The sequence below is a fragment of the Diaphorina citri genome, unplaced genomic scaffold, assembly GCF_000475195.1.
Source record: "Diaphorina citri unplaced genomic scaffold, Diaci psyllid genome assembly version 1.1 scaffold484, whole genome shotgun sequence".
Lineage (NCBI taxonomy): Eukaryota > Metazoa > Arthropoda > Insecta > Hemiptera > Psyllidae > Diaphorina > Diaphorina citri.
This window is the reverse complement of record NW_007377919.1, coordinates 9,627-28,514: the sequence shown is the minus strand read 5'-3', so window position 1 is coordinate 28,514 and position 18,888 is coordinate 9,627. Positions and strand designations below refer to the sequence as shown.

The window sequence follows — 18,888 nt, the reverse complement described above, 5'->3', positions numbered from 1 at the left end:
AATGCTTTTCGCGTTGCTGAAATATGCACAGATCTCTCTTTTTCTCAGAATTACGGCATGGTGAATTCACTATAACACATCACTTTCAAACGGAACTGTTTGTACGTAAAACTTAAATAATGTGCTTTAAACTGCTTTCAAAATTATCGGTAACGGTAATCATACTCCTTGACCGCCGCGATGTCTGCATGGATAATGGTGACTCGTATTTGTCTTTACGTTCATACCTTGAGTCCATGGGTCTACCTTGTAGTGACGAGGCCTTACTCCGCGAGGTGTACAAAGAGTTTCTCCTCTTTCGAGGTATGACTTGTGAAGATATACAGGCTGATTTGCGCAGTGTTCGCGGGGTGATCTACGGCCGCTATCTGTCTGAAGTGGAGAGGAGACAGTCCCGGATTAGGGTAGTCCCGTCCCCCAGCGTAGGAAGATGCGATCCCGAGTGTACGATCCTATGAATAAAATATTGCTTTTGTAATATAACACTTTCATATTTCTGTATTTATATCCTTTTCTTTCTTTTTATTTCTGATTTCTGATATATAGGTGTTAGGTTCCTATAGGTGCACTGTCTGATATCGCTATATACATGGCGTGTATAGAGTTCAGGGTGCTTGTCATTCCGGGTGGGGAGGTGAGGTGGGGGCCCTAGGTGGGGTGCGCTTCTCTCTGAGCTAGAAGCCGTTCCGTTGTCTCTTTGTGCTTCATGATGTGTGTCATGAAGTTTTCAATTCTAGACCAGTTGTATTGGTCTCTCAGCATTAAACCTGTTAGGTTTTCTGGAGTTATGCTTGAGTTGATTTGGTGTTCCAGCTGTTCCCTTTCGCTTTCCCAGCGGACACAGTGGAAGAGTGTGTGTTCCGCTGTATCCTCGTCGGAGCAGTACATACAGATTGGGTCTTCGTTTATTTTGAATCTGTGTTTATAATATTGGAAGTTGCCGTGTCCAGAGAGAAGTTGTGTAATGTAGTAACCAACTTCTCCGTGTCTCCTTTCCAGCCAGGGTTTGATTTCTGGTATCAGTTTCCTCGTCCAAGCTCCTTTGGTTGATCCGCTCCATCTGGCTTGCCATTTCTGAATTGTGTTTTCTCTTTGTCTCTCCTTGTCCTCTTTGGATTTTTGGAACGTGATCGCTCTCTCTTCTAGTATTAAGTCTATAGGAATAACTCCGCTTATGACTGTTAGAGCCTCCGTTGATGTGGTTCTGTACGCACTTGTCACCCTTAAAGTTCCTATCCGCTGAGCTTTTAGGAGTTTATCCCTTCTTTTTTTAATTTTTAGGCAATCTGCCCATACTGGAGCCGCGTATAGCAGAATACTTTCAGCCGCGTTCTGTAGAACTCGTCTCTTGGCCTCTCCTGCTCCTCCGACTCTTGGCATAATTCTTGCCAGGGAGCTCATTGAGTTGGCCGCTCTTTCAGACACGTAGTCAACATGTGGTCCGAATTTTAGGCTCTTGTCCAGCATTACACCTAGGTATTTTATGGATGGTTTTTCTTCTATTGCCTGGCCTTCGATTTCTATCTTCAGAGGTCTGCAACGTTTTTTCCCAATCAGGGTGATTGCCTCAGATTTGGTTGGGGCAATCTCTAGTTGTTTCTCGGTCATCCATTGTTTGATTTTTGCTAGTATTTCGTTTGATTTCCTCTCCAGTTCCTCCTCCGTTTTGGCTTTAATGACAACGGCCAAGTCATCGGCATATGCAATAAGGGTGGAGTCTTCTGGGACGGGTATGTCCAACACACTATTATAGAGTATGTTCCACAGCGTAGGCCCTATGATCGACCCCTGCGGGACTCCCGCTGTCAGTAGGGTTGAAAAGTAGTTGAAAGGAAAAATAGCTCACCCCTAAAGAGGATTTAGCTAAAATGAGGGTAACGAGTTTTAGAAGCGGGGGGAATTGGCAAAGGAAAATACAGCTAAAGGTACCCCCTCCAAAAGGGTGGGAATCTTTTTCAGTAACGCACGTTCCCCCTCTTTTTGGGAGAAAAAAAACAGTAGTTTGGGGCCCTCTCAAGGAGCCCGAGGGGACAAATGGGACGGAATAAAACCCCCTGTGGACGCCCCTTGTTGGGAGAGAAATCTCAGGAGGCTCTTCTACTCCTCCTTTTAAGGCGGATTCTTTTCAGTGTTGTGTTGTATTTTATTGATAGAGAGAGGAAGCATTAAGGCTGATGAGGAGAGATTTCACTAATGGCAGAATTTTCAATGATCCAAAAAGGAGTTTTTAAAAACTTCTCCTTTTTGGACCATTGAAAACTCTCCAATTAGTGAAATCTCTCATTAAGTCATTGGTGAAATCTGAGTTTTTGCCTGTTTGAAAATTCCCTCTTTTCCACTCTCTCTCTTTTTTCCCTCGGAATTCTGTAGGTTATACCAAATTTCCCTCTTTTCCACGGACCCCTCTTTTTCCCTCGGAATTCTGTAGGTTATACCAAAATTCCCTCTTCTCCCCCGGAATGCTTTTCGCGTTGCTGAAATATGCACGGATCTCTCTTTTTCTCAGAATTACGGTCTGGTGAATTCACTATAACACATCACTTTCAAACGGAACTGTTTGTTAAATGTGCTTTAAACTGCTTTCAAAATTATCGGTAACGGTAATCATAATCACACAATATTATCTGTGCCTCCTCATGTTGACCATCGATTGAGATGGTTTTGAAGCTACATGTTGCTTTAGTGTAACTGTGCCTTTGTATCTTTTAGGCTGTCACGTGTAGGAAGCTGTGTCCTCACATACGTCACAAATATATTGGAGTAGAACCTAATATATTATAGTAAGCTCTGTCCACACATAGTCGACCATGTCGATCGACTATGTTTAGACACACCTTTATGTATGTACCTATGTGGCTAATTTCAACATGCATGATTCCTAATGTTCAACTCAAAATACATGTGTTCCCCTCATCTCAATATAAATGTGTACCTACCTCATCTCAAAATACATATTATACATAGGTATGTTCCTCATCTCAACATAGGTGGTTATCCCTCTGCTCCCCCCCCCCTTTCTTTTTCTCTTCCTCCATCCATCTTTTTCCCTCTTTTTCGCTCCCTCCCTCTATCCATCTATCTTTCTCTCTCTATCTCTATACTCTTACTCCACCATCTTCGTCTCAATTCTATGTCTCTACTTTTCTCCCCCCCTTCTTTCTTTCTCTTCCTCCATCCATTTATAAATGAATCTCTCTCTCCTTCCTTCCATCCATCCATCCATCCATCTCTCTCTCTCCTCATCTTCCATCTCTCTCTCCCTCCCTCCTCAGGAGGCTCTCCTGCTCCTCCTTCTAACCCCCTTACCACAGTGTCCGGAAGTGATAGCGAGTTTTTGCCCGTTTGAAAATTCCCTCTTTTCCACGGACCTCTCTTTTTCCCTTGGAATTCTGTAGGTTATACCAAAATTCCCTCTTTTCCTCCGGAATGCTTTTCGCGTTGCTGAAATATGCACAGATCTCTCTTTTTCTCTTACGGTATGGTGAATTCACTATAACACATCACTTTCAAACGGAACTGTTTGTACGTAAAATTTAAATAATGTGCTTTAAACTGCTTTCAAAATTATCGGTAACGGTAATCATAATCACACAAAATTATCTGTGCCTCCTCTTCCTCCTCCATCTTTCTTTCTCTCCTCTTCCTCTTTTTCCTCTAATCTTCCTCTTCTTTCTCAATTCTATACCTCTACTCCCCCCCTTTCTTTCTTTTTCTCTTCCTCCATCCATCTTTTTCCCTCTCTTTCGCTCCCTCCCTCTATCCATCTATTTTTCTCTCTCTCTTTACTCTTACTCCACCATCTTCGTCCCAATTCTATGTCTCTGCTTTTCTCCCCCCCTCCTTTCTTTCTCTTCCTCCATCCATCCATAAATGAATCTCTCTCTCTCCTTCCTTCCTTCCATCCATCTCTCTCCTTCCTTCCATCCATCTCTCTCCTTCCTTCCATCCATCTCTCTCCTTCCTTCCATCCATCTCTCTCCTCAGCCTCTCTCTCTCTCTCTCTCTCTCTCCTCAGCCTTTCTCTCTCTCTCTCTCCTCATCTTCCATCTCTCTCTCTCTCATCTTCCATCTCTCTCTCTCCTCATCTTCCATCTCTCTCTCTCTCCTCATCTTCCATCTCTCTCTCCCTTCTTCCATTCATCTTCGTCTCAATTAGTCATAAATTCAACGAAGAGGCAAAAGAGCCTATGTGTGGAGGCATATGACCCAGTTCCTCCTAACAACCTACCACTTATGTCCCTACTGATATATCAAGTCTATCCCTCTCTCTCTCTCCCGAGGACACCCATATCTCCATCTTCACTTTTTACTCATTTTCTTCTCTCACCTTCAACGAAGAGGCAAAAGAGCCTATGTGTGGAGGCATATGACCCAGTTCCTCCTAACAACCTACCACTTATGTCCCTACTGATATATGAAGCCCATCTCCCTCCCTCCCTCCCTCTCTCTCTCTCTCTCCCTCCCGAGGATACCCATATCTCCATCTTCACTTTTTACTCATTTTCTTCTCTCACCCCCTCTCTCTCTCTCTCTTACTTTCTCTCCCTATGACACCCATCTCTCTCTCTCTTTCTCTCTCCTGAGGACACCCATATCTCCATCTTCAATTTCTACTCATTTTCTTTTCTCTCTCACACACACAGGTACCCCCTTTCTCTCTCCCTAGCTCTTCCTTTTTTTCTTTCTCCCTCTCTTGGTACATAGTGCCCAAACTTTACCCTCTATACCTCGAGAATGAACCATAGTCTTCCAGGCAACAGGAAGTTGTAAGCACCCCCGTGCCATCCGGTCCGGAAAAACAGAAAGTAAAATCTGTTCAAAGCAGCGTGCTCGGACCAGGGTTGTTCACAGGCTATTTGGCCCTGAGCCTGACTTCGACGATGGCCCCTCCTTTTCCTCTTGTTGTTGTTGTTGTTTGAGGCCTATTTGGGCCCCGGGCCTGACTTCGACAATGGCCCCTCCTGGTGTTGGCAGGTAGGTACTTCTCTCTCTCTCTCTCTCTCTCTCTCTCTCTCTCTCTCTCTCTCTCTCTCTCTCTCTCTCTCTTTATCTTCTCCCCCATTGCCATTTTCCCTCTCACATAGGGGAACCCTCTCTTCTCTCTTCCTAGCTCTCTCTCTCTCTCTATGACACCCATTTCTTCCTCTTTACTTTTTACAGTTCTTACCCATTTTCTCCTCTCTTTCTTTCTTTTTCTCTCTCTCTCGCTTTCGCTCTCATTCCATTGGTCTCTCTACATCTCTTTCTGTCTCCTTCCATTTCCTCTATCCCCTTTTCTCTTCCTACATTTTAATTTCTTCTGTATTCTCCTTTTCTCCTTTCTCTCCCTTCTTCCATCTGTTCCTTTCTCATTCTCTATCCCTCCCCCTCTCCATTCGTCTCTCTATACCCCCCTCACTCTTCCTACATCCTAATCTCTCCTGTCTCTACTTTCTTTTCCTCACATTCTGTCTTCTACCCCCCCCTCTCTCTCCCTCCCTCTCTCTCTCTCTATCTTTTTCTCTCTTTCTCTTTCTATCTCTTTCTCTCTTTTCTCTCTCCCTCACACATCTGACATGTGACCCATATTATTTACATTCTCGAGTAGTAGGGGGTACTAGGATAACACTGGTAGGAATAGGAAACCGGGAACTCTTCACTATAAGTGAGGTCTCATTTCATTATTTGCATAACCCACTTGCCCACTTGGCCTGAGCAGAAGGGAAGAGAACTCTTGACTTGGAAGACGGGCCACACTTTCAAGGTTGAGAATATACCTTGTTTATCTTGCTCGAATAGAATAGAATATACCCTCTTTATACTGCCAAAATGAGACTGAAAAGTCCCTTTACTCCCGCAGTCTAAACAAGGTCTTATGAATTTGGTACAGTACAGACAGACAAGGAATAGGACTGAAAAGTCCCCTTACCCCAGCAGTCTAAAGGTCTCTTTCATTGGATAGGTATCCATTATGTGAAAGGCAAAACCTATATGGCTTTATATTTCAATTGATGATGCAGTAGAGGAGCCGAGAAAATCCCAAATTTCTAAATTAATTCATTCATTGTGTCGACATTGCAGTCGATGATTGCCAGATTGATGTTGACACTGCCATTCTGAAGAGGTCTCTGTTGGCACCTAGTTGGTTCAATGCCTCAAGTGATGTGATACTCAACCATTCCTTGCTTGATGTTATCTATTCACAGAATCCTTGGTTGGCCACGTGACCTGGCTCCATCTAGTGTCCCTTCCATAACATCCTTTAGCAGCGTCCCTTCAGGTCTTCTTAGTAAATTTCTAAATAGGTTCTCAAAGAAGTATAGTAAAGTCCAAAATTTCAGAATCGATTTTCCAAAAGTACCATACCACCTGCGTTTACGAGACTCAATGTGTAAGTTTACAGCAAGACTTTTCTACAATCCTGTGGTTGGGGGAGGCAGGAAATAATTACCACCATACGAAATGATGCGATATGCCCCGCGGGAAAATCCCGTCCCTCATTTACCTTTCTTCCCTTTATAAGATCTTCAACCTTTCCTATTCTTGGTACCCGTTACTTGTCCAATACTCTTCCTCTAGTTTTCTCCCTTTATCCTTCTTCTCCTTTCCATTCCACGACCACGACCACCACCACCACCCCGAACTCCAAGCACAAAGCCGAAAAAAAACTCGGCCCCGCCGGGAATCGAACCCGGACCTCCTGCGTGCAAGCCTAGTGTGGCACCCACTCCGCCAAGGAGGTTGCTTCCAAGATTTATCTATTCAGGTTTCCAAGACAAGTCTGGGATTTAACTTTTTCCTTGAAAAATTATCCAGGATTTTAACCAAGAGAGCATGCAACAGCTTCTCTTAAATATGAAAGGCATGGGGCAATTTAAGAAAACAATAGAAGGATTTGAGAAAACAATAGTTTTTTCCTTTTTATAAGATTAAAAGAAGTCAGCGGTTTAACAAGCTCGCTGCCGGCCAAATTCAATTCTATTCACCCCACACAACCAGAAGAGCTCTCCAGGTGAGGAGCTCTCAGCTCCCGAGGGAATAGCTGATGGTTCTCCCTTCCACTTATGTGGGTGCTAGAATGAGATCTCAACTCACTTTGTGTGAATTTAATAACGAGGTTGTTGAAAACACCAGGGCATAATGTGAAGGAATTCGTTTATGGAACTATGTAGGTGCATTGTGTGCCAATCCAAAACGAATAACCTAATATATAAAAATGAATGTGTGTGTGATAGCGACGGATTCCGGCTAGTACCTAATAAAATGTACCTGATAAATTGTAAATTGATTGACTTTGTAAAGACTTTAAAATAATAAATCCTGGACCACCTTCGTTCGGTTTAATATGGCACAAGTCAGCCTAGTTAGCTTGCAGGGTAGAGCGTCTGCCTTGTAAGCGCTAGGCTGCGGGAATCGATCCCCGCTCGGGACGGATTTTATTCCAAACATGAGGAGGAAGATAATGATTCGTTGTCGGAACGGCTGGCTTTCTCGCTTTCGCTCTCATTCCATTGGTCTCTCTACATCTCTTTCTGTCTCCTTCCATTTCCTCTATCCCCTTTTCTCTTCCTACATTTTAATCTCTTCTGTATTCTCCTTCTCTCCTTTCTCTCCTTTCTTCCATCTGTTCCTTTCTCTATCCCTCCCTCTTTCCATTCGTCCCTCTATACTCCTCACTCTTCCTACGTCCTAATCTCTCCTGTCTCTACTTTCTTTTCCTCACAACATTATGTCTTCTATTCCCTCTCTCTCTCTCTCTTTCTCTCCTTTTCTCTCTCCCTCACACATCTGACATGTGACCCATATTATTTACATTCCTGAGTAGTAGGGGTACTAGGATAACACTGGTAGGAATAGGAAACCGGGAACTCTTCACTATAAGTGAGGTTTCATTTCATTATTTGCATAACCCACTTAGCCTGTGAGAGAAAGGAAAGAGAACTCCTAACTTGGGAGATGGATAGATGAAGACACAGGCTGGATTGCCTACTGGCTTCATGGAACCCAATGGCGTCCAGTAAGAACTCCCAATTTCATTATTTTTGCATAACCTACTTGACCTCAGCAAAAAAAAAAAAAAAAAAACTCCCAATTTCTTTTTTTTTGAAAAACCCACTTGACCCCAGAAAAAAAAAAAAAAAAAAAAAACTCTTGACTTGGAAGACGGGCCACACTTTCAAGGTTGAGACATGATACTTAGAATATAACTTGTTTATCCTGCTCGTATAGGACTGAAAAGTCTCTTTACCTCAGCAGTCTAAACAAGGTCTCGTATATTTGATTGGATGATATTAGGCACATACCTATGAGGTTGAGGGAAGACCTTGCTTAACTTGGGGGGGGACTTAGGCAGTAGAAAAGACCTTTAGCAGGTTACAGTTTCCTCCATGAAACCTCTTAAAAATAATAATAATTAATTGATGAGCAATAGAGGAACCGAGAAATCACAAATTTCTAAATGGGTACTCAAAAAGTACCGTAAAGTCCCAACTTCTGAATAGACCGATTCTCCTAAAGTACCATACCACCTGAGTTTACGAGACTCAATGGACCGATTCTCTACTAACATGTAGGTACGTTTACAGCAAGACTTTTCCATCATCCTGTGGAGTTTACAGCAAGACTTTTCTACAATCCTGTGGTTGGGGGAGGCAGAAAATAATTACCACCATACGAAATGATGCGATATGCCCCGCGGGAAAATCCCGTCCCTCATTTACCTTTCTTCCCTTTATAAGATCTTCAACCCTTCCTATTCTTGGCCCCCGTTACTTGTCCAATACTCTTCCTCTAGTTTTCTCCCTTTATCCTTCTTCTTCTTCTTTCCATTCCACGACCACCACTTCCTGTTACCTTGTTGGTCCTTCCTTATCCAATGGTATTTCTCCCGTTTTGTCCCTTTGTCCCGTTTTTTCCCCTTTCTTCCCTTTACAAGATCTTCAACCCTTCCTATTCTTGGTCCCTGTTCCTTGTCCAATACTATTATTCCCGTTTTGTCCCTTTGTTCGTTTTTTCCCCTTTCTTCCCTTTACAAGATCTTCAACCCTTCCTATTCTTGGTCCCTGTTCCTTGTCCAATACTATTATTCCCGTTTTGTCCCTTTGTCCATTTTTTCTCCCTTTCTTCCCATTTCAGATACCTCTCCTGTTACCTTCTTGGTCCCCCCCTAGTCTAGTTTCCCTCCCTTTTTCATTTGCTCTTCTTCCATTCTCACTTGGCCCTTGCACCTTCTTTGCCCTTCAATCCTTGTCCTTTTCTCATTTTTGAGACAACTTTCCAAGATTTATCAAATAAAAAAATCATGGTATCTTTGTGGTAAAGCAGAGAGTTTCTCACAACTTTCTGGGTATCACAGTATTACAAGTCTTTCATTTACTCAATCATCATATTTATTATCGCTCGTCTCTTCGACTTGTAATGCCGCCACTGGTCGCTACTCGATTATTGTCCTCTCGAGGCTGAGTGCACCCCGAACTCCAAGCACAAAGCCGAAAAAAAACTTGGCCCCGCCGGGAATCGAACCCGGACCTCCTGCGTGCAAGCCTAGTGTGGCACCCACTCCGCCAAGGAGGTTGCTTCCAAGATTTATCTATTCAGGTTTCCAAGACAAGTCTGGGATTTAACTTTTTCCTTGAAAAATTATCCAGGATTTTAACCAAGAGAGCATGCAACAGCTTCTCTTAAATATGAAAGGCATGGGGCAATTTGAGAAAACAATAGAAGGATTTGAGAAAACAATAGTTTTTTTTTCCTTTTTAGTCCCGTCCTTCCTTTATTATTACAATAGTAATAAAAAGGTATAAGGGACGGACTATTGTATTCGCTTCGGTGTCGTCTGTCACTCTGTCTGTTCCCATAGAAGGATTTATCCAAAACCTGGTCGACCTATATATCAAATTAAAGGTCTTTTTACCAGGAACACGAAAATGGTAGTGCAAATTTTGTCCAGAGAACCATAAAGCCAAAAAACCAAAAAAACTTGTTTTTTCTCACAATAGTCTTTCAGTATTCGCAGATTCGCCAGTTAGAACTCTAGTTTCACAACCTCTCCTCCGATTTTGCAAGTCACGTAAGACATGAAAAAAGAAGTGGAACACATTATAAATGGAGTACGAAGCAAAGTAGAAGCTAGAAGAAACATTGGAAGAAAGAGAGGCGAGTTGTAAAAGAAAAAAAAAACGAAAAGTTGGAGGAGAAGGAGGGAGGAGAAATTTTAACGTATCCACTGCATTTCGCTGTAAATGACTGCATGAATGATGTCAGCATTGGTTAAGTGGACTACCCTCATATACATATATATATTGGGTTATTGGTTGAAGGACTTCGGATTAGTAGTAGCGGTACTTTTCAAAACCTCCCAAGTCATTTGGACACAATTTTTTAGCCCAAAAACTGATTCAAGCATTGCTGTGGTAAATGGAGTAAGAAGCAAGAAGAAACATTGGAAGAAAGAGAGGCGAGTTGTAAAAGAAAAAAAAAACGAAAAGTTGGAGGAGGAGGAGGAGGAGGAGGAGGAAGAGGAAAACGAAGAAGAAGAGAAGTAAGAAGAAGAAGAGAAGTAAGAAGAGGAAGATGTAGGGGGAGAGGAATATGAAGAGAGAGAAGAAAATCGATTTATCTCGGGATCTAGAAGTCGTAGAAGAAAAAGAAAAATTCGGTTGGTCCTCATTTTTCCTGCTCTATGACTCTGAAACATCACCCAAATAAGCGCAACTGATCTATTATACCAATAGTCGATGGCCCTACTTACACCAACAAATTCGGAATTCTCGAAACCCTTTTTCCAGAACAATCCTATCTCGACTATAACCTGTTAGCAAATCCGGGATGAAGAAAAAGAAACAAAAAGGAGGAAAAAGATGGAGTAGGGAAAGAAGAGGATGATGAAGGAAGAAAGCATAAAAAGGAAAGAACATAAGATCTTACGTGCAAAGGTACACACGTGTGTGATGTTATGGTACTCGTAAAATACCGTACCACGTTCCAAGAACCCAAGATATGTTTTTAACAGTACGTTCTCCTTGCAGCCACCCTCTCAATTGACTTCGTTCCCAAATTTCTAACTCCCACCTAGACAATCTGTGTGGAGACTGAGTTATAAAAGATGTGTACAAAGTGAGTGAGTTATTATTAAGTGAGTTATTGTTGTTAAGCCGTTATATTTTATTATGTGACTTAGTGACTTTTTTTAGATTCAACCAAGGAGATATGAATTTTCAACTTCAACACACTGACTGCCAAAGCACATTCCATAGTGATTACCCACAGAAACCATGTATTAAAACATCTCCCTTAACATGAGGGACAGACTCTTTAATTCCTGGATAATCGGGGGGGAAAAGTTCAGACAGACAGCATACATTGACCTATGACATGATAACCTTTAACATTTAACTCGTTCTCCTTTTCTTTCTCTCCCTCTTTGTATTTCTCTTCTTCTTTTCTGTTCTTCTTCTCCGTACTTTGTTGTTGTTCTTCTCCTCTTTGTACTCCACTTTTCAGGCTTTTTCTTTTCCTTACCTTCTTCTGCTCCTTCTTGTCTTTGATTACTCCACCTATAATACTATTGTTTTAACTGTAGCTGGTCGATAGAGATAGCACTTTTTTCTCACAACACTGTATGAGTGTGTTCACAATCTTCACATATTGTGTGCCTATGTCTTCATGTCTATTACTTCACTCAGATGCCCTCTTTCAGAGGACCATTGAAAATACTTAAATGGCCTGCAAGTGTGGACGTCCAAAGCGGAATCTCTTTGGTTGTCATATCAAAAAAAAAGTCATATCATAAAATACGGCTCTACTCTTTTGAGTGGACTGGTCAGTCAACGAGTCAGATCCCAAAACATGTAGATCACTCATTCTTTCACTCATTCTTCTGCTTCTTTTCACTCTTCCACTTCCAATTTTCAAACTGAGAGTTCCTCTTTTTTTTTTAATTTCTCATTTTCTCTCCGTTCTTTCTTCTTCTTCTTTTTCAACTACGAAAAGCATTCCGTTAAACATTAAACAACTGGAGCAGCGAGGTTGGGAGTACGTGGAGTAACGGTGGAAGAGGCGGTAGACGCGAAATGTGATGAGGGACCCCGAGACTTAGGCAGGCAAGGAATGGACGAAGAGTGAGAAGTAACTGGAGTAGCAAGGGTGGCGTTCGGTGAAAGGAAAGACTGCGGTGGAGGTGGATCTGAAAAGGCAAGGGGGAATTTAGAGAGCAGGTTGTGGGAGGAAGAAGACAGGAGAGACGGATAAAGCGTGCGTTACGAGAGGGGAAGAGTAAGCTGGAGAGGGGAAGCGAGGAGGTGGAGGAGAAAGCGTGGAAGTTGAGGGGTATAAAAGAATGGAGAGAGGGGAAGTGTAGAGGTTGAGAGAAGGCGAAGAGAAGGGGAAGCGTGGAAGTTGAGAGAAGACTAAGAGAAGGGGAAGTTTGCAGGTTGAGGGGTACAACAGCGACGCGGGTTCGAGAGGGGGGATAAAAACACCCTGATTGAAACCATTTCTGTTCGGAACGCTGAGCGCTTCGCATGCCCTACTTTGTTCCATGATATTTCTTTTCTCAGACAAAGAATTGTGTGCTCGTTGTAAACAAGTTTCTCTTTTAACACGAGCGCTTTCAAGATGAATTTGTTGGCAATTTCTCTTTGTGGTGCTTTCACAAGATTTCGCTGCCATTTTGTGTACACGATGGATTATTTTCCCCTTTTTCTAAAATGTCTAGTATTTCTAAAATGTCTTGTATATGGTGGAAATTTTAACGTATCCACTGCATTTCGCTGTAAATGACTGCATGAATGATGTCAGCATTGGTTAAGTGGACTACCCTCATATACATAAATATATATATTGGGTTATTGGTTGAAGGACTTCGGATTAGTAGTAACGGTACTTTTCAAAACCTCCCAAGTCATTTGGACACAATTTTTTAGCCCAAAAACTGATTCAAGCATTGCTGTGGTAGGAGGGATTAACCAGCTTTAGTGTCTGTTTGTCCAAGGTGGATTTGAAATTTTACTGTTCGTTTGAGGTCAACTCACTTGTCATCAAACAAATATACATTTGTAGTAGACAGATACTTTTCCACATCTGGAATAACCGAAACCATTTTTCGGGAGCTTTGTTTGGGACATTTGATGTGACGTCATCGCTTACGGGAGCGTATGCCGTGATGTCAAAGTTCACGATTTACTGGTATTTTTAAAATCGATTTATCTCGGGATCTAGAAGTCGTAGAAGAAAAAGAAAAATTCCGTTGGTCCTCATTTTTCCTGCTCTATGACTCTGAAACATCACCCAAGTAAGCGCAACTGATCTATTATACCAATAGTCGATGGCCCTACTTACACCAACAAATCCGGAATTCTCGAAACCCTTTTTCCAGAACAATCCTATCTCGACTATAACCTGTTAGCAAATCCGGGGGGGATCTATTATACCAATAGTCGATGGCCCTACTTACACCAACAAATCCGGAATTCTCGAAACCCTTTTTCCAGAACAATCCTATCTCGAGTATAACCTGTTAGCAAATCGGGGGGGAAAAGTTCAGACAGACAGCATACATTGACCTATGACATGATAACCTTTAACATTTAACTGTGAATACTACCATTCGACGTACCCTCCTACCTCCTCAGCAGCCACCCTCTCAATTGACTTCGTTCCCAAATTTCTAACTCCCACCTAGACAATCTGTGTGGAGACTGAGTTATAAAAGATGTGTAAAAAGTGAGTGAGTTATTATTAAGTGAGTCGTTGTTGTTAAGCCGTATTTTATTATGTGACTTTCTTTAGATTCAACCAAGGAGATGTGAATTTTCAACTTCAACACACTGACTGCCAAAGCACATTCCATAGTGGTTACCCACAGAAACCATGTATTAAAACATCTCCCTTAACATGAGGGACAGACTCTTTAATTCCTGGAATTTTCTCATGAAAAAATAGCAAAATTTCACTCAGATGCCCTCTTTCAGAGGACCATTGAAAATACTTAAATGGCCTGCAAGTGTGGACGTCCAAAGCGGAATCTCTTTGGTTGAATCTAAAAAAAAAAGTCTCATAAAATACGGCTCTACTCTTTTGAGTGGACTGGTCACTGGTCAGTCAATGAGTCAGATCCCAAAACATATAGATAACTCATTCTTTCACTCATTCTTCTGCTTCTTTTCACTCTTCCACTTCCAATTTTCAAACTGAGAGTTCCTCTTTTTTAATTTCTCTCCGTTCTTTCTTCTTCTTCTTCTTCTTCTTCTTCTTCTTCTTCTTCTTCTTCTTCTTCCTTTTCAACTACGAAAAGCATTCCGTTAAACATTAAACAAAAGGGGTTTTGAAAAAAGATACGAAATCAGAATTGAAAAGATACCTAATTGTCTCACGCTGGTAGTTGGAAGAAGAGAGAGAAAGCTTAGAGGTCGAGCTTTTTTTATAATTGTTTTTTTTTTCGAACTGAAAATTAAAGCCGGTCAAAACAAAAGAAAAGGGGAGAGAAAGGGAGAAAGGGGAGAAAAGGGGAGGGAGGGAGAGAGAGAGAGCTTTTAAAAACATTAACCCGCTGTGGACACACAAGGGATATTTGGCAAAAAAAAAAAAAAAAAAAAGTTTTAGGGGCTACGATCCTGACAGGGTTTCTTCCTGAATAGAACTCGACAGTCCGCTGTGGACACACAAGGGAAATTTGGCAAAAAAAAAAAAAAAAAAAAAGTTTTAGGGGCTACGATCCTGACAGGGTTTCTTCCTGAATAGAACTCGACAGTCCCTTTATCCCTGCGCATGCGTAGATTCGGAGAGGATCTCTTGCTCACTCACAGCTTCAGTTGAATCCGAATCTCTTAAAGCTTGCTTCATTACACCACCGAGTCAAATGTGCCTACCCTTGAGTGGATAATTCTTACTATTTTACTTTGTTGCTTCATAAATTCATTAATAGTGGATAATTCTTCATTAGAACCTACCTTGAAAGATGTTAAACCTTTGTGTCGGATAGGGTTACACATAAAAATGGCGAAACTTGATAAAGCTAAACTATTTAATTGAAGGAAGGAAATAGATAGTGGGGAAGGATGATGAATGGGAGTGTAAGGTGAAAGGAGGAAGAAATGATGATGGGACTAGAAGGAGGAGAAGAAGGAACAGAAGGAGTGAAAGGAAAAGAAAGATCGGGCCCGTTTTCAGTCCAGGAAACGAAGGTCGAAAACCGAAGTTTGCTGAATTCTTTCAAAACGAGGCAGATGCATTTTCCCCCAAGAGGTTTGATAGAGGGCACTGTGATAAAGGAAGTCTTATCGTTCCAAATTCGAAGAGAGAAGGTAGACAGGATCGGAGGATGCCAGCCGTTCCGAGAACGAAATGAACATTACCTGTTTAGGATAAAGGTCGCCCCGGGCGGGAATCGAACCTGCGATCTAGCCTACATTTGTCTTCCATATACTTACAGCTAATTCGGATACATTGTGAAGGTTGACAGATCCTAACCACGCTGGTTGCATAAACAAAGTGTTCGTTTGTTTGTTTTGTTTGGAAGACAACTAATACTCAGGAGATCCGTCTTTTCTGTGCCTGGGAAAGAAAAAGAAAAAATGTTCACTTATTTATGATAGACCTTGTATTAACATGGTTTGTTCGTTTGACTGTCCGTCTGTATGTGTTTTTATTACGTTTGGTTGCCTGTTTGATAAAGATTGAACGTCACTTTATGTATGTATACCTGTGCAGGTTTTTAGTGACGGGGGTTTTACACTGCAAAGCCTGCAGCATCATTTACACATGTTATCTAGTTTTATAAACACTGTACCTAACATCTTGAAGCGTTATGTTTTTGCAGGTGTATGTTTACTTTTAAGGATGATACTTAGCTACTCAGTATCAGGTCCGCCTATCAGGTAGACCTGATAGTGTGTGACGCGACATTTGATTTCAGTTAAGGTAGAAACACACTGCCATAACGTGACATAACGTCTACCATGGTAGTGTGTTTTTAGCTTTACTCGTTGTTCATCAGATACTGCATTTCAACCCTGCCTGGTCACTGGCGAAAAAGAACTTCTGCTTCACAAAACTCTCAAATCACGTTCCACATTACAGAAATATTACGGGATGAATAGAAGAAGAACAATTTTTACCTTTTTTAAAAACTGAAACTCAACAACACCCCCCTCCCCCGTCTTCCAAGCCGCAAACTCCCATTTTTCTCCCTTCGCCACCCGTTTTCCCTCTTCCGCCCGTTTTTCCCTCGCCTGGCGCTCATACCGAACTTTCCTCCCTTTCAACTCCCACATCCCGATCAGCCCATTCTTCAACATGGCTCTCCCGTGACTCCCCCACACCTCTACCGCGCCCAGTCTCTCCCAGGCGGGCTAGGAGACTCTGGAGACGTGGCGGGGAAGGGGAGGTGGTTGGGAGGTGGGAAAGGAGGTTGAGACGCTAGCGCTGGAGGGGAAGGAAAGGATAACAAGCGGGAATTGGTTGGGAGGTTGGAAGACGGGAAAGGGGTGAAGATCAAGAGCTGGTTGGGAGGTTGAACGTGGAAAAGGGGTGAACTGAGGTGGTTGGGAGGCGAGAAAGGAGCTTTAGACGGTGGATGAGGTGAAGATCAAGAGCTGGTTGGGAGGTTGAACGTGGAAAAGGGGTGAACTGAGGTGGTTGGGAGGCGAGAAAGGAGCTTTAGACGGTGGAGGAGGTGGGAAAGGGTGGACAGTTCGAGGTGGTTGGGAGGTTGAGAGACGGGAAAGGGGTGAACAAAGATGGGGAGTTGGAGGGTTGGAGAAAAGAGGGATAGGGAGGAGAAAAGTGGGCGAAGAGTCGAAGCATCGAGGTTGGGAGTACGCAGAGTAACTGTGGAAGACACGAAAGTGGGGGAGTTGGAGGAAGATCAAGAGGTGGTTGGGAGGTTGAAGGAAAGTGGGAAACGGTAAAGAGTGCGTAGGGTAACGGTGGTAGAGGTAGAAGACGCGAAAGATGGGGCAGTTCAGAGGGACTTCGAGACTTGGAGGGAGAGGCAAGGAAGGGATGAAGAATGGGCAAAGATGGGGAGTTGGAGGGTTGGAGAAAAGAGGGATAGGGAGGAGAAAAGTGGGCGAAGAGTCGAAGCATCGAGGTTGGGAGTACGTAGAGTAACTGTGGAAGACACGAAAGTGGGGGAGTTGGAGGAAGATCAAGAGGTGGTTGGGAGGCTGAAGGAAAGTGGGAAACGGTAAAGAGTGCGTAGAGTAACGGTGGTAGAGGTAGAAGACGCGAAAGATGGGGGAGTTCAGAGGGACTTCGAGACTTGGAGGGAGAGGCAAGGAATGGATGAAGAATGAAGAGGTAAACTGGAGCAGCGAGGTTGGGAGTACGTGGAGTAACGGTGGAAGAGGCGGTAGACGCGAAATGTGATGAGGGACCCCGAGACTTAGGCGGGCAAGGAATGGACGAAGAGTGAGAAGTAACTGGAGTAGCAAGGGCAGCGTTCGGTGAAAGGAAAGACTACGGTGGAGGTGGATCTGAAAAGACAAGGGGGAATTTAGAGAGCAGGTTGTGGGAGGAAGAAGACAGGAGAGACGGATAAAGCGTGCGTTACGAGAGGGGAAGAGTAAGCTGAAGAGGGGAAGCGAGGAGGTGGAGGAGGAAGCGTAGAGGTTGAGAGAAGACTAAGAGAAGGGGAAGTTTGCAGGTTGAGGGGTACAACAGCGACGCGGGTTCGAGAGGGGGGATAAAAACACCCTGATTGAAACCATTTCTGTTCGGAACGCTGAGCGCTTCGCATGCCCTACTTTGTTCCATGATATTTCTTTTCTCAGACAAAGAATTGTGTGCTCGTTGTAAACAAGTTTCTCTTTTAACACGAGCGCTTTCAAGATGAATTTGTTGGCAATTTCTCTTTGTGGTGCTTTCACAAGATTTCGCTGCCATTTTGTGTACACGATGGATTATTTTCCCCTTTTTCTAAAATGTCTAGTATTTCTAAAATGTCTTGTATATGGTGGAAAAGATGAATTTGTTGGCAATTTCTCTTTGTGGTGCTTTCACAAGATTTCGCTGCCATTTTGTGTACACGATGGATTATTTTCCCCTTTTCTAAAATGTCTAGTATTTCTAAAATGCCATTTATTTCTAAAATGTCTTGTACCTATATGGTGGAAGTTTTAACGTATCCACTGCATTTCGCTGTAAATGACTGCATGAATGATGTCAGCATTGGTTAAGTGGACTACCCTCATATACATAAATATATATATTGGGTTATTGGTTGAAGGACTTCGGATTAGTAGTAACGGTACTTTTCAAAACCTCCCAAGTCATTTGGACACAATTTTTTAGCCCAAAAACTGATTCAAGCATTGCTGTGGTAGGAGGGATTAACCAGCTTTAGTGTCTGTTTGTCCAAGGTGGATTTGAAATTTTACTGTTCGTTTGAGGTCAACTCACTTGTCATCAAACAAATATACATTTGTAGTAGACAGATACTTTTCCACATCTGGAATAACCGAAACCATTTTTCGGGAGCTTTGTTTGGGACATTTGATGTGACGTCATCGCTTACGGGAGCGTATGCCGTGATGTCAAAGTTCTGTCCCTTTGTCCGTTTTTTTCCCCTTTCTTCCCTTTACAAGATCTTCAACCCTTCCTATTCTTGGTCCCTGTTCCTTGTCCAATACTCTTCCTCTAGTTTTCTCCCTTTATCCTTCTTCTTCTTTCCATTCCACGACCACCACCACTTCCTGTTACCTTGTTGGTCCTTCCTTGTCCAATGGTATTTCTCCCGTTTTGTCCCTTTGTCCGTTTTTTTTCCCCTTTCTTCCCTTTACAAGATCTTCAACCCTTCCTATTCTTGGTCCCTGTTCCTTGTCCAATACTATTATTCCCGTTTTGTCCCTTTGTCTGTTTTTTCTCCCTTTCTTCCCTTTACAAGATCTTCAACCCTTCCTATTCTTGGCC

General features: G+C 42.7%; 1 protein-coding gene across 1 annotated transcript in view; it reads right to left on the bottom strand.

Moving 5' to 3' along the window:
- Positions 1-15,504, bottom strand: part of LOC103509296 — a 31,216-nt gene extending 15,712 nt beyond the window's left edge. The window contains exon 1 of the mRNA XM_017444127.1: positions 15,408-15,504. Within this exon, the coding sequence (XP_017299616.1) occupies positions 15,408-15,461 (54 nt within the window). The 5' untranslated portion in view covers positions 15,462-15,504. The remainder of the gene's footprint in view (positions 1-15,407) is intronic.
- Positions 15,505-18,888: the final 3,384 nt, after the last annotated feature.